This window comes from Apteryx rowi, unplaced genomic scaffold, assembly GCF_003343035.1.
Source record: "Apteryx rowi isolate R43461 unplaced genomic scaffold, aptRow1 scaffold_453, whole genome shotgun sequence".
Lineage (NCBI taxonomy): Eukaryota > Metazoa > Chordata > Aves > Apterygiformes > Apterygidae > Apteryx > Apteryx rowi.
This window is the reverse complement of record NW_020450709.1, coordinates 298,718-312,588: the sequence shown is the minus strand read 5'-3', so window position 1 is coordinate 312,588 and position 13,871 is coordinate 298,718. Positions and strand designations below refer to the sequence as shown.

Below are 13,871 nucleotides of genomic sequence, written 5' to 3'. Positions count from 1 at the left end.
GGTGAGAATCCTGTATGTCTAAGAACGGACTTATTTCACAGGGAGGTCTCTTAAAGCATATTCCCAGAATATCTTCATTATTCAAAGAATAAGAGATCCTGGTTATGATCATCTAATTAAAACAAAAAACCCTAAATCACTCCCATCTAAACTGCTTGAATTTCTCTGGATAAAGCAATCTGTGTGATGAGTGGGGAGGGGAAATCACAATCAAACTAGGAAAAATAAGTAAAGAGCATCGAGGTAGATAGAAAAGCTTCAGTCTAAAGTAATTTAGACATGAAATAAGAAAAATGACTTGAACTTGAGCTGACTTAATCAAGCAGTTGAAGGTAAATGAGATCAAGGGCACATCCCACCTCCTTTACAGCTACACATTCAACAGTAAGTGCGATTTTCACATCCTCCTATAAATATAGCGTCAGCCTGACATTTTTCCAACTAGCAGTGGTTTTATATGGGTACAGCCACTGTGCGACACATTTGTTGCACACACCTGTGCAAGCACTCAAAAAACAGTATTAAATATATTTATAGCCAATATATTTATAGTCATATACAGAATGCCCCAAAATGTAACTACAGATAGTTAAACTCTACAGTTGCTATTTCTTTCCAAACTGATAAAAAAAGGCTCCTGAGTGTATGCCTCCTGCCATATTTGTATTGCATCAATATATTTTTTGGTAATATATCTGTTTTAATACTAAGCAAAACCAGATTTCACTCAGTTAATAGTAAAAATAATACAATAAAATTTGCTAAGTAGTTCCAAAATGAAGCAAATTCAGTGTTCTCTCACTTCGGAATTTCTGAACACTCAATGGAAACACCAGGATTCTAAACAAAACCTATTTTTTTTTAAATGAATGATACRTGTATAGAAAAAGGTGGTTGATATTCCAAAAAGCTGACTAATTGAAAAAAATATATATCCAAACACAGCTAACTCTTTGCAGAGGTAATGTCAACAATATCTCTACTTGTGGTGCAATTATATATACCCTCCCCCCCAAACAATTACTTTTTGTAAATAGTTATTTTTATCATCTAGAAATTGTATTCCTATACTGTTTTGTTATGACAGCATATGCATTTACGCCAACTTCATCAAGAGCACATCAATTAAGAGCAACTGCACAATTTTAAATTTAAATGCTAAACCATCATAGTCTGAAAAAGTGTTACAGTGACAGCACAAATAAATAATACTTTTCATTAATCCTTTCTATAGGCCAGTACAAGTAAGTGTTCCCCATCTTTAACAACCATAATTTAAAAGTTAGGTTTTTGGTGCTGACTTTATAATCAAAACAAAAGGAACAATACAACAGCCATGCAGGCTTACCCTAAGCCAAGCTCTACTTGAATTATAGATTTGGGCAGGGGGTTATGTTCTAGGTATTCACTTACCTGAGCATAGCCTAACCAGGATTTTTTTTCCTTTCTGTTTTTGATGCGGGATGTAGAATTGTATATATGGCCCTGAAAAAACAAAAAACAAAAAAAAACCCCCAAAATAGTTTAACAAATGTCAGAATGACAATTTTACAGTTACTCATTTATCATCTAAATAACAATGTCTTCAAACATACCAAGAATTAAAAAAAAAAAGAAAAACCTGTAAAATGCTCACAGAAATCAGAAGAGTTTAGAAAGAGTGTAAAAGAACTAATCATTAGTAAGCCACAAAACATTTTTAAAAGCAACAGAATATCATAAAAGTTAATATTTTAACTGCCGTTCACCAGACAAGAAATCACCTTACCCTCACTGTCCCACTATATCCAGAGCCAATTCTGTAAAGTCCATCTTTACATAAGAGATAGAGGAAAAAACCATCACTCTGAAGTAGGCACTGGTCATCATCATCTACAGATATTTCTTTCAATGGCCATTTGTGCATCAGGGCTGCTTTCTTTATCCCATTACTGAACCAGTCCTGGATTTGGATTTTGCCCACCAGAACTGCCTGTACACTCCTCTGAAGAGAGTTTAAAATGGTTGGCACCTAACAGTAAAATAAATAATGAGACTATGGTACTTGCATCACAATATTTTAGATTAGATAGTAGAACTACAAAGAGCTTAAATTCACACTCCAAAAACCCATTTGCCCATTTTTTATGTTCTATTTTATGTACTATCTCCAACTCGAGAGACAAAGAAACATCCATTTCAAAAACAGTAAGAAAAGAAGGTAACTGAATTTACATATTAGATCTTCTCAGAACTCATGCACACATGATTTACACAAAATTCCAGATAAAAAGAAGATTTAGTGTGAGACCTGAATAGTTTGACAAGCATGGCTGCCATTATTGGTGAGGATAGCAGAGATTGCTTGCAGTGTTCTTCCTGTCTCTCCCCAGGCAGCTACCAAACTGAAGAGGCAAGCGCAGGAAAGTGCTGTCAAGGACTGTCCTGTACTGTCATTCATCCCTGTGCTTCGGACAGTTATCTCCAGAAGAAGCTGGAACAGGGATTCTGCAAATAAAATGCGACAATTACCTAGGCAAGTCACCAAACCATACTAAGCAGGTTTCCAGTCAATGGGAGATTAATTTTAAACCTACAAAATACACAGTACATATCTTTCCTCAGCCGTTAAGTTAGCCCTATTTTCAGTTTCTCCTGCTACACTGTATTGATGGTTAAAATTATGCCAGTGAACGAGGAGAAGAGACCAGCAAAGGGCACTACACTGCCGTGGAGCTTCAGTGAGCCATTAGTTCTAAAGAACAGAACATAGAAACAAAAAACATGGTAAAGCCCTGAACTCGCAATAAAAAAAAAAAAAAAAAAAAAATCAGTATGACCCCAGATGTGTATTTTAATACCATCATTTACTTTATCATAAAAATCATTAATAGTAAACACTTACTTATGTACACACATGAACCTAGTCAAAAGCATCTGAAAATTATCAAAGGTCAGGAAATTCTGACTAAGATTCTAGCATAGGATGCTTTCTCTCCTGCCCTCAAGTATACGGGCTTACCTGAACAGTTTTGGAACATGAAACAGTTTCCAACTCCAAAGTAGACACCCAAGAAAAACAATTTAAAAGTAATTCTACTCTGAAAAAGAGTAACATTTTATTCTTTCAAGTGCAATTTATGTCAATTACTTTCAGAACATATTGCATGTTTGATGTCTCCGATCAACATTCAAAAGTTAAAACAACCTATTTTCACCAGTGATCGCTCATACTGGTCTTTCTACATAAAAAGTCAAGAGATGAGATTACAAAATACTTCCAGTAGGTGCAAATTATGTTACTCCTTGAGCAGAATACAGTTTCTAACATTAGTGATTCCTCCTTCTGTTTAGCTACTAATCAGTGGCAGAAAAGAAACAAAGCATCTTATTTAGATAGGCTTGCAACAGTCACTCTTAACTTTTCATTCTTCTTCCCCTGGAAAAAAGTCTTGATATTCACAATGACTGAAGAATAAGAAGACCCTCAATCCTTCTGTCACAGTGGAACACATATTAATAATTAATGGACCAAAAGGAATTATTTACCTGCCCAGACAAGCTAGTTCAATACTGAGATTACATGTAGGTCTTGACCAACCCTTGTCTAATCTTTATGACYGCTGCCCATGTTGAAGCATATCGCATTTCTCAGAAATTAGCATTTCAAATCAGTATCTTGAAAATTATTTTTACCATATGCTTTATTTTTTTAAGCACTGTTTAGTGGCTGAACATCTATAGCAATCAAGATAGAAACAAAAAGCTACCTCAACTTTTATGACAGTATATATAAATAATCACTGTAAGGCAATAATAATCAAAACCAAGCCTCCTTTCTAGCTTTATGTTCTCTGAAACCTCACTTCAATACAATATAAAAGCTTTCTGAAATAAGTTACTATGATCTTTGGAAATAGAACACTGGCCATAACATAGAAACACACAGGTAGGTAGTCTGAAGAATTTTTTGTTTGTTTGTTTTAAAAAACAACAGATGTTACAGTCCAGCTTTCCTCGCAATTCTATAAACCAGTAAAAACTATGGTTATTGCCAGGGGATAACTATTTGAACTGACAGGACAGCATAATCAATCATATATTCACAGCCATTAAGAGCTGAACTTTTGTTTTCAGCACCACTAAAAGCGAAAGGGTTTTCCAGATAAACTTCTGGATGGTACGTGGAAACAAAAGCACGAATTCTAACAATTTAGGCAGCTTCATATAAATTCTAATATTATATTATAATATTAAATACTTAAGTGACAGAATAGAGCRGTAGATCAGGACAGAATTTCCCTGTAGAATTATTTTCTTTCCATTAAGACCAAATATTTTGGAGATTCAGTAAAGCAAATGAATCACAATTTATTAGGCTACCAGGTTACTATGTTTCTGCAAGACTTTACACTACACAAGTGCAAAATACTGTTTTTTTGTTTTTTAAAAACACCTTTACATGTCACCATTTCTGTTCTACAAAAGATTAATGGCGAGAAAGTAGTTACATACACCATAAGGGCAAACACTTCAGAATCAAGTCAGTCAATTCAGAAGAGAAAACAAGCATAAACCTGTATTAATTAGAACAAGGGAAAAATGCTACTGTCTCACAGATACTTGCTAGAACCATTTCTTTCTATAAAATAAAGTAAGGGGGGAAAATAAAGTAAAAGGGGGGAGGGGGGAGAAAGATATTACCTAGCACTTCAGGAGGCTCTGATTGGAGGCCTTCTGGCTGCTGGCCCTGGAGGACATTCAGTAGGGCTTGTAGACTCCTGAGACACAAGGATGGATGAGAAAATCTTGTCTCCTTTATCAGTTCAAAGACTTCACATAACCCAACTTCAATGATCTAAAAAAGTACAAGATATTTTAGAACATCTGATAACATGATGCTTTTGGATCTTCGTCAGTAATGGTACCTCCTAATGTTCACAGGACAGTTATTTGAATAATACTGTGTAGTACAGAATTTAATAGCAACTCAGAGAAAGAAATAATCAAACCCAAGATTTACTTACACAACTGTAATAGTAAATATTTAACAGAAGTTACATCTGTTATATGAAAGACATATCTAAACAGAGTAATAATTCCCTGGAAAAAGAAAATAAGGAAACTTCAAATTTTGGACAGAGTCAGGAATGTAAGACAAACCATGCTTCTGACTCCTTCTAATTTCATTGAGTTCACACTTTAATTGAGAGACCTTATTTCCTTTTTCCTCACTCATTAATGTGAGCAAGCAAGTGAGAACTTGTTTACAACCAGAGTTCCCCACTTGAGTAATATTACATTTCTCAGCTGATACTGGCAGCATTAATACTTTCCCCTCAAAAGCCTCAGACTGTTTTTGCTACAACATAAAAAAAAATGAAGGTTAGTTACTTGTGACAAAAACTCTGTATGTACTTGTCACAGACACACGTTATGCCAACTAATACAGCATCTGTAAGAGTACTGTTGCAACCACTCTTAACTTTCCCTTTTTAGCATTCCTGAATATTCTGAGATTACAATTATGCTTCCCTCCACTGACTGTTCCTTTCAGGAATTTCTCAAATTCAGTACTTCTAATAATTATGTGTATGAAAGAAAAGAAAGTGGGGTGAACTCCTGTTACAAACAAGCAAGCAAGCACATCTTCAAAAGTTCACTGTGTGTTTCTATTCAGAAATCTAAAGCTAAGATTTCAAGAGACAGGCCTCAATGCTTAGAGTATTTAATACAGATTTACCTTTGATTAAGATTGAAGAAAAAAGACTGAAATGTGAAAATAAATAAAATGGTTAACAGAACTGCCACTCATGTTTAAAACGGGGCTACAGATCTATTCTGACAGCCAGCTAAAATGTCTACTAGATGACTTGTAATGATCTTTTCTGTCACCTTATTTGTCTCACTCCTGTCTTTCAGAAGTTATTTTACCACCTGTTTGACTGTTGGAGGAAGAATAAAAACAAAAATCAAATCAAGTCTCCAAAGTGCAACAGCAATTTTCCTGCAGACTGCATCTTACATTTCCCTCCTTTCCTTTGAAGGAATGAAATACATGCATGGAATCTACAGAAAAAAAATTGTCAACAAAATGACAGCATGGATGTTTTTGCTAGGATCCAAAACCCAACATAATCTTGCAGGCTAAAGAATAAGATGCGCTGTAGAACATGTCTGGAAACTTTCTTTCCAGTGATAATACTTCTGAGATAAGTCTAGAAGTTTTATCTGATCTTCAAACAGAAGACCTGTTTCACAGATGACAGAGGAAGCTGGAGAAAGCAGAGAACATAACACATGAAAAACAGAAGAGAAATTAATTTGGTGAACTTTCACTGCAATAGTAACTAACTTGGAGTCAACAATAGATATTTATACTGGAATTTATCCAAATCTACACAGATTTTATTTAGTATCCAAGATAGCAGATTGGATAGGTTTCTTAAAACAAGTCTCTTCGCTTTTATGCCTACTATAAAGCTGGCAGACAGATCCAAGTAACACAAATTTAACAGGGAAAAAGCACAGTAAGCAAATACTAAACAAAATTTAGTGACATATCACTGGAAACCAGAGAGGTTTGTGTTCATTCACTGCTACAGCCAAGAGGAAACAAGATAATGGTATCTCACATCCATGACCCCTCTTTTACAGTCCAAAAGCCCTTTATTTAGTTTTATCCCCAGAGGTTTCACAAGTGTTGCTAGGAGAACAGATGGGGCACACATGCAGTCTAGGAGACTAAGCTGAGAAAAACCCACTATCTGAGCTACACTGAGGCAGAGGGTACTGAAAAATATGAGCATTATTAAAAAAGCAACAGCAAAACTTCTTCCAAATCCCAACAGAATAAAAACAGTTCTTTTCAAGACACCTTAAACTTTTTTCTCTCAGCTCTCTGAAGATTCTGAGCCAAAACAAGTGCTGCTGCAGTCTCGATTTCTGTGTGTCACAGCCTGCCAGCTTCCACTGACACTCAGTGTACATCCATCCTCTTGCTCCCTTTCTAACATCTTTGAGACTTAAAAGCATAAGCTTGCCTTATGAATGGTGCATATCATTTCTATCCTGGATGTAGACATTATGACCTATAACTAATTGCTCAAAACAAACAAAACTTCAGGAAGTCTCATCTACACTACCATTTTTATTTAACTTTCCCCTTGTAATTGTGTGATTTAATACCTGCATTAATTTATATGTATTTTTAAGAATAAATAATGATACGTAATATGTTTACTATTTTGCATTACTTTACATGTATACATACAGAATACTTCACACAGTTAACACTCTCCAAATGAATTTTAAAAGACTTAAAATATTTCTAAAGAGAATAATTGTTTTTTCCTTTGTGTTACAACTTGAAAATTTTAAACTCTGACACGCTTAACAGCAATCTTTTAGTTTCCACATGCAAGTGTTGTCTGTGCCATGGTAAATCTTATCCTTCTCTGAGTATCATCTAATTCCAGAATCTTTTTGGAACTCCAGTCCATTCTTTACAACATTAGATTGCTTTTTAATTAAAGTTTTAAATGAAGCATCTGTAAGAACTTGTCTCACTTATAATCCATGTGAAGTCATATACAGTGCATAAATAATGCTAACTTTTTCCTGCTGATTGTGTATTATTTTGCAACTATATGCACTGAAATTTCAGTTATCAAGTTGTGCAGTTACCTAGTTTACATTCCTCCCCAATTCTCCACTGCTATTTCCAGAATACCAATTTTGTCCTTTGGATAAAACTTTCTAAACACAATCATCTATAAATTCCTAATTTTCTAAGCAACTAGAATATTCAACAAAATTACTGCAGCAGTAGCCTTTTTAATTTAGTATTTGTAATGTGATTAGAACAAAGAAGCAAGGAAAATTACTCTGAATAAGTTTTTAGACTCAAAGAAAAACAAAAGGAAACAGGATTCATAGCACTAATAAGCTAACAATGAACAAAACTGAATCTGCAGCAGTTACATAGTACAAAACAAGTGGATTTACGAGCAAATTAAAAAATTAAGAAAAAAGTTCAGTAACTCCTATATAGAGGATTTCTGACTTTCCACTGTTAATCCTACTATCATCATAGAATAACAGATTAATCTCAAATGGTTGGGGGGGGAAGAYTGTTGTACTATACTGTCTAAAAATCTTAATGCACATTACTAACCACCTATGAGTATCTATGAGAAAAAGGCACTAAAGCTAAAAAAGGAAGAATTTTAAAAAATTAAGGTAATAAGAATAATTCACAGTTACTGCAACTGCATGTATAACCTGCAGATCATCTTAAAAAACAACCCACCAACTGAATTCCAATAATAAAGAGAATGTAAGAGCTACCTTATCTGCATTTTGTGCAGACTTTTGAAGCTGCATGTTATTTTCAAGTAAAAGTACTTATAAAAGAATATTTAATTGACTAATATTAATTATTTGGCATGTACCTAAATCTTTCTAATTCAGCAAATGCATCTATCTTTCAYTGAAAGGGCTAAGAAACTCCTCTTGTAGGAAAGATGTGTTTTCTCCTATTATCTAAGAACTACAAGCGCTCTCTGCATTTGACAATCACACTTGCAGATGATTCTGGACTAGATGGACTATGAATGTAACAATTCCTATTTTCCAAGCAGCTATCTTATAATCCTGTTCTTTTTTCCCCTACAAAGAACATACCAACTTCAGACCACATACATGGCACACTTGAAATGGTATCCAGTTACTTGCCTTTGGAAGTTTAATGGGTGGCTCTTTGGATTCCTCTTCTTCATCACTGTCTGAATCGCCACTCTGTACACTGTTCTTTGAAGCCAAAGATACGGATGCTTCCTTTTTTTGCCACTCCAATACACAATGGCGGACATTGCAGTAAACATTAAAAGCTGAAGGGTTGCTATGTAATCTGATATCCGGTATGGTTATTGTACTCTCTAGGTTCTCTGTCTGAAAAACAAGATTGGTTTTTAACAGAAAGTAAAATTGTTTTGCATGAAGTTTATTAGTAGTTTCAAGCTTCAAGCTAAAAAAATTTCAAGCCAAAGATAAGTCATCTCAACAGTCTCGCATTAATTTTGGCCAATCAAGTGATTCTCAAACTGGTGACTGAACTTTCTTGTTAGGACACTAACTATATTTTAGGTAGGGAAGAAAGGAGGAAGACGAAGAAATCCCCAAACATTCCATCTGGCTTCAGTYCCTATCTCACATAACTTAATGAGGCCACTGGGATGAGAAACAAACAAGGCCAAAGGCAGTGCAGGCTTGAGAACTGTCCACACTGTCCAATGCCTCTGCCAGCTGACTGTCAGATTTCAAGATATATCTCCTGAACAGGGATCAGTTTTATTATTATTATTGAATTTTAAAGTGTGTTATTATTGTAGTTGTTAACTTTAAATTTTATTATTATTCTGTTTATTAAATTTATATTAAAAATTTTAAACATCATTAGTTTTTTCATCCATGCAATGGCAGGTTCAAAAAATCCCCACTGCAAGATGCGGTGGATAATATTACACAATTAGAAAAGAAACAAAAACATAACAGATACATTCTTGAATGAGAAGCCTGTCAAGGCTTATGAAGGAAAAGGACACCATCTTGTTTTCAGAAACCCTGAGCCACAAAATAAGATTTGGAAAACTGCTGTGGGAAACCACCACTACACAAATGCTTGCCATCCCCTTTCCTAGCTATCTACTACTAGCGTACAGGCAGCCACTGCTGAGTCCCAGAATAGCCTACATGGGGCTGTCATGAGACTTGGAAAAACATTTCTTACGTTCTTCTCCATACCTTCCCTTTTTGCGAGGCAGGAGGAATGAGTAACTAAAGAAAAAAAAAAAACACCCACAAACRCAACACACAAAAACCCCACACCAAAACAAACAAAAAAGAACAGGCAAGGTAGTACTTTCTCCTGGGTCACTTACCATCACAGAGTGTTATGAGCCTASACTATGAAGGAATAGCCCAGTATAAGGAAAGGTAAAGGGAAAGAAGCAATTCCCTAGAATACCTCTATGTAGACAGAGGACCCAGAGACTAGAGAGACAGGAAGGCCTAGGTTAAGAATGCAGGACAACTGTGCTTAAACATGGAATGTAAAATCTGAAGGGGGATTAGGCTAGACTGAGTCAGGTTCATGACCAACTTCATAYGGTTGTTTTGTTTCTTGTATTTTTAGGGCATGTGGGGGAGAGAACTTTTTACTCTTATATTTTAAGAGGGAGATAAATATTTACAAATGCAGTCATTCATATGGCAGGGAAGTACACCACAAATTATGTTACAGCAATTTGGACTAGATCAGAGGGTCGAAATACACATACATATGGGAGAGAAGTGATGAGAAAAGGATCTTAAAACTATTAGAGAAGAAGTTAAAAAGTTTGAGAACCACTGAACTGGATAAAGTTTAAAGGAGGTGATTTATTTTTCTATAATATGGTATAACTTTGTACATCAAAACAAAGCAATGATTCATAATGCATTTTTATCTGCATATAGGTTTTAATTATTACCAGAAATAACACGAGCTAGGTTAGAACATTTAATACCATGTTCGGTAACACCTAACAACAGAAGATTTAGATCAAATTCAAAATATTTCATAGGTTGTATATTTCTTTTTGACTACAGTATTATTCTAACTGTACTGGTATAAGTTTGAGTATCCTTCACTTGCATTATTATTGCAAAGTTATTCCAGATTAAGACATTAAGCAGCAGTGGTTTAGTCCAAAACCTGTTTTATCCAACAGAGACAGAGCATGTTAATTTTTCTTACTTGTGTCAGTGCTAACAGTAGCACACACACACAAAAATGAAGACAACGTAAGAAAAAGCTGAAAAAAACAGTTCTACACACACACACTGAAAGACTTTTTGAGCACAACAGAACTCATCACTAAGGCTGCAAAGACAACGTAAGTTTAGTTCTCAGTCAACATGAAAATCTTTGAGCTAACAAAGAAAGCTGCTACTAAAAACCCGAGAGATTAAGCAATGTAAGAACAAGATATAGCTTGCTGTATTATTCCAATATCAAATTATATTAAAATAGATTTGGATTGATACCAATGATAACGTGCTATTATACTCTTTAAAAGTTTATTTGGCACCAGAAAACTAAACGGTTCATTGCCACAGACAGATAAGAATCACGAGTTATAAGATTATATGTCTGTATGATCCCTGTCTATGTCAAATATTCATACACATACCCCAAGAACTTTTGCACTTGCTGAAAAGGCAAATACACAATCAATCATATTAGCTTTCAGCTTTAAAGCTAACCCAGTTGATTTGCACAGGCCAAAAAAAAAAAGTTAAATTTACTATGCATTTCCTATTTCATGGCTAAACAGTTACAGAAAATGAAAAAAAAAAAGGATCCTCTGAAGTATCTCTATCTGAAGTTCACTTATCTGGTTAGCATCAAATACTGTTATTTAACTTATGTGAAGAGTTTCCACTTTTTAGTTCTTTCTTATCACATGTTCAGCCTAGTCTTTGTTCACTCTAGGTTTGCTATAGTTCACATGACTTCTTTTGAAGTAGGCTGGCCAAATCATCTTAGCAGCATAGATAATTTTAGACATTACAGTGCTAGATAAAGTATTGATGACTATTTTCTTGCCTATTAATAATAAACTGACTAATTTTCAGAAATAAACTCCTGCTTTTTTTTTTTCAAGTAACTTTACCAGTATCAGAGAGGCCATTACCTAATGCTTTAGCTTTTAAACTGTAATCATTTTAATCATTCTATCATCCCATGTTTATTCTTTCACTCTTTTACCACAGTGCACAAACCAGAAATTTAGAGATAATAATTCAGATTCCAATATGGTGTAACAACACTCCACAAAAAGCCTGCTTTACCTAAACAGACAGTATAGCACTAGAATACATGACTCAGAACTAGAATCGATTCCTCTGTTCTCTGGTTAACTGAGGTTAACTTCCTGTTTGGATTTGTCTTCTTTCCTATCTCTACTTCACCTCCACTTTACCTCCCACAATACACTGTCTATCAGAATTGTTAATTCTTTGGAATTAAAAGTATCTTATACTCCATTTTGTTATATACTTGATAAATATAGTAGCAATCCTACTAATGTCCCTTAAGAATAATTTTGAAACTCACTACCTACTTTTGTCAGCTTAAAACCACTGACCTTCAGACCTCTTTGAACAGTAAGTGGGCAGGGCTGTAAGAACAGATTAAAACTGAAATGTAACTATTACTTTCACTGTTTCGTATCTTTCATTTGAGGGGAAAAAACAGGTTTATAATTATTACATTTTATTTGGTCTAATTAAAAGTATAAGCATATGAATGTTTAGCACTTCTCAAGGCAAAAGAAAGATGCTCTATAAAAACAAAATGTATTGTGTCTCTTTTTGGAAAGTAGGAAGGGATCATCATCATCATTTCTTCTCCCTCCACCAGATTTACCCTAAAATAAAAACCACTGGTAATTTATTCAGAATCAGTTTACTTAACTCACTCAGTGACTTTAACTACAAGATTTTTGAGACAAACTTCAGCTGAAAAGAGGAATATGAACAGGTTACATAAACATCCCTTTTTCTTCTACAAAGGCACAGATGAAGGGAGCTAATAAAAAAAAGGGACAGGAAATCTTTCTGCTCTCCTAGTTCAAAGGAGCTCATTCAGTGAGCTCATTTACTTAAAGTGGTAGCACAAAGCATTCAAAACAGACATCAGAAGTTTTTCCCATATAAGGCGAAAAGTTTTTTCCTTTCCACATYACAACAGACTCCTAACTTCAGAGTACCTTACAGAGCTCAGATGTTCCTGTCAAGTTAAGAAACTGAGACTGAAGCTCACCCCACCATCATCTGAAAGTTTCCTTTTTTGCAGTTAATGAGATCCACGATGGGTCACTCTTCTGCCGAGCCTTAGCAGTATAGCAGGCTTCCCAGGTGATACGAGATTTCTGCCCCTAACTCCAGAAGTTTGCTACTAGATTTTTAGAAAGAACAGATCACTATGACAATCTAAACACTAGCAGTGGCTAGAGAACCCCACTTAGTAATTCTTGCATCAACCTAATAAAATCTTTATGTTAGGACAATTCTTTTACTGATACCACTGCATTTCACACTGATACATAATACTTCCACATTGCCAAGGAAGAGCTGCACACTAAGCCAAAACGTTAATGATCTTTTAAGAATTTAATTAAGCAAATAATTAATTTTATGTAGATATAGGATAATTAATAATCCAAATCAGACTGCTCTTGATATATGGAATTCATTATTTCAAGAAAAAAAATAGCAGCATGTTTTCTTGGTCTTAAGTGTATCAAGATCCACAGATACATGAAAGGTAGCTTTTTCAGTCAGTGTTGGTAAGGTGAAAAGCTACAACCACTTTTTCTGCACCTCTAAAWGTTCTTTCTTAACAGTTACTGGAATACTACAGTCAAAAGCACTCATTAAATATAAGAATAACCAGAGGCATAGCTTGTAAGATGCCTAAGTAAAAGACAAGGTGATAGGCTTAGATTTTTTTTTCTCCCAAAGCATTTGTTTTCCCAGAGTATGAAATTACTATTGCCCTGGGAGGAGGGGGGGGAAGCACAAAAAACCCCCAGAGCTCCAAGACTGGAAAACAAAATCACAGTTTTTGAGATAGTGGTTCTCATCTGAGCTATACGAGTGGGATGAGTGCAAGGGAAGTACCTGGGACAACAGACCCTGTGCCTTGCCGGAACGCCCAGAAGAAGCAGCGGGTGATTGTTGTGGAGGACTCCCTGCTGCAGGGGACGGAGGCATCTATCTGCCGACCTGACCTCATGTCTAGAGAGGTTTGTGGCCTGCCAGGGGCTCGTATGAGAGATGTCATG

General features: G+C 35.2%; 1 protein-coding gene across 24 annotated transcripts in view; it reads right to left on the bottom strand.

The window, feature by feature from the left end:
* MYCBP2 (MYC binding protein 2, E3 ubiquitin protein ligase) overlaps positions 1–13,871 on the bottom strand; it is a 218,474-nt gene that overhangs the window by 173,578 nt on the left and 31,025 nt on the right. For 23 of the 24 annotated variants that reach the window (XM_026077432.1, XM_026077434.1, XM_026077441.1 and 20 more), the window contains 5 exons: positions 8,716–8,931; positions 4,684–4,837; positions 2,291–2,487; positions 1,769–2,011; positions 1,414–1,485 (listed from right to left, as the gene is read on the bottom strand). In XM_026077432.1, the coding sequence (XP_025933217.1) occupies positions 1,414–1,485; positions 1,769–2,011; positions 2,291–2,487; positions 4,684–4,837; positions 8,716–8,931 (882 nt within the window). The remainder of the gene's footprint in view (positions 1–1,413; positions 1,486–1,768; positions 2,012–2,290; positions 2,488–4,683; positions 4,838–8,715; positions 8,932–13,871) is intronic. The other variant, XM_026077449.1, reaches the window with a different exon arrangement.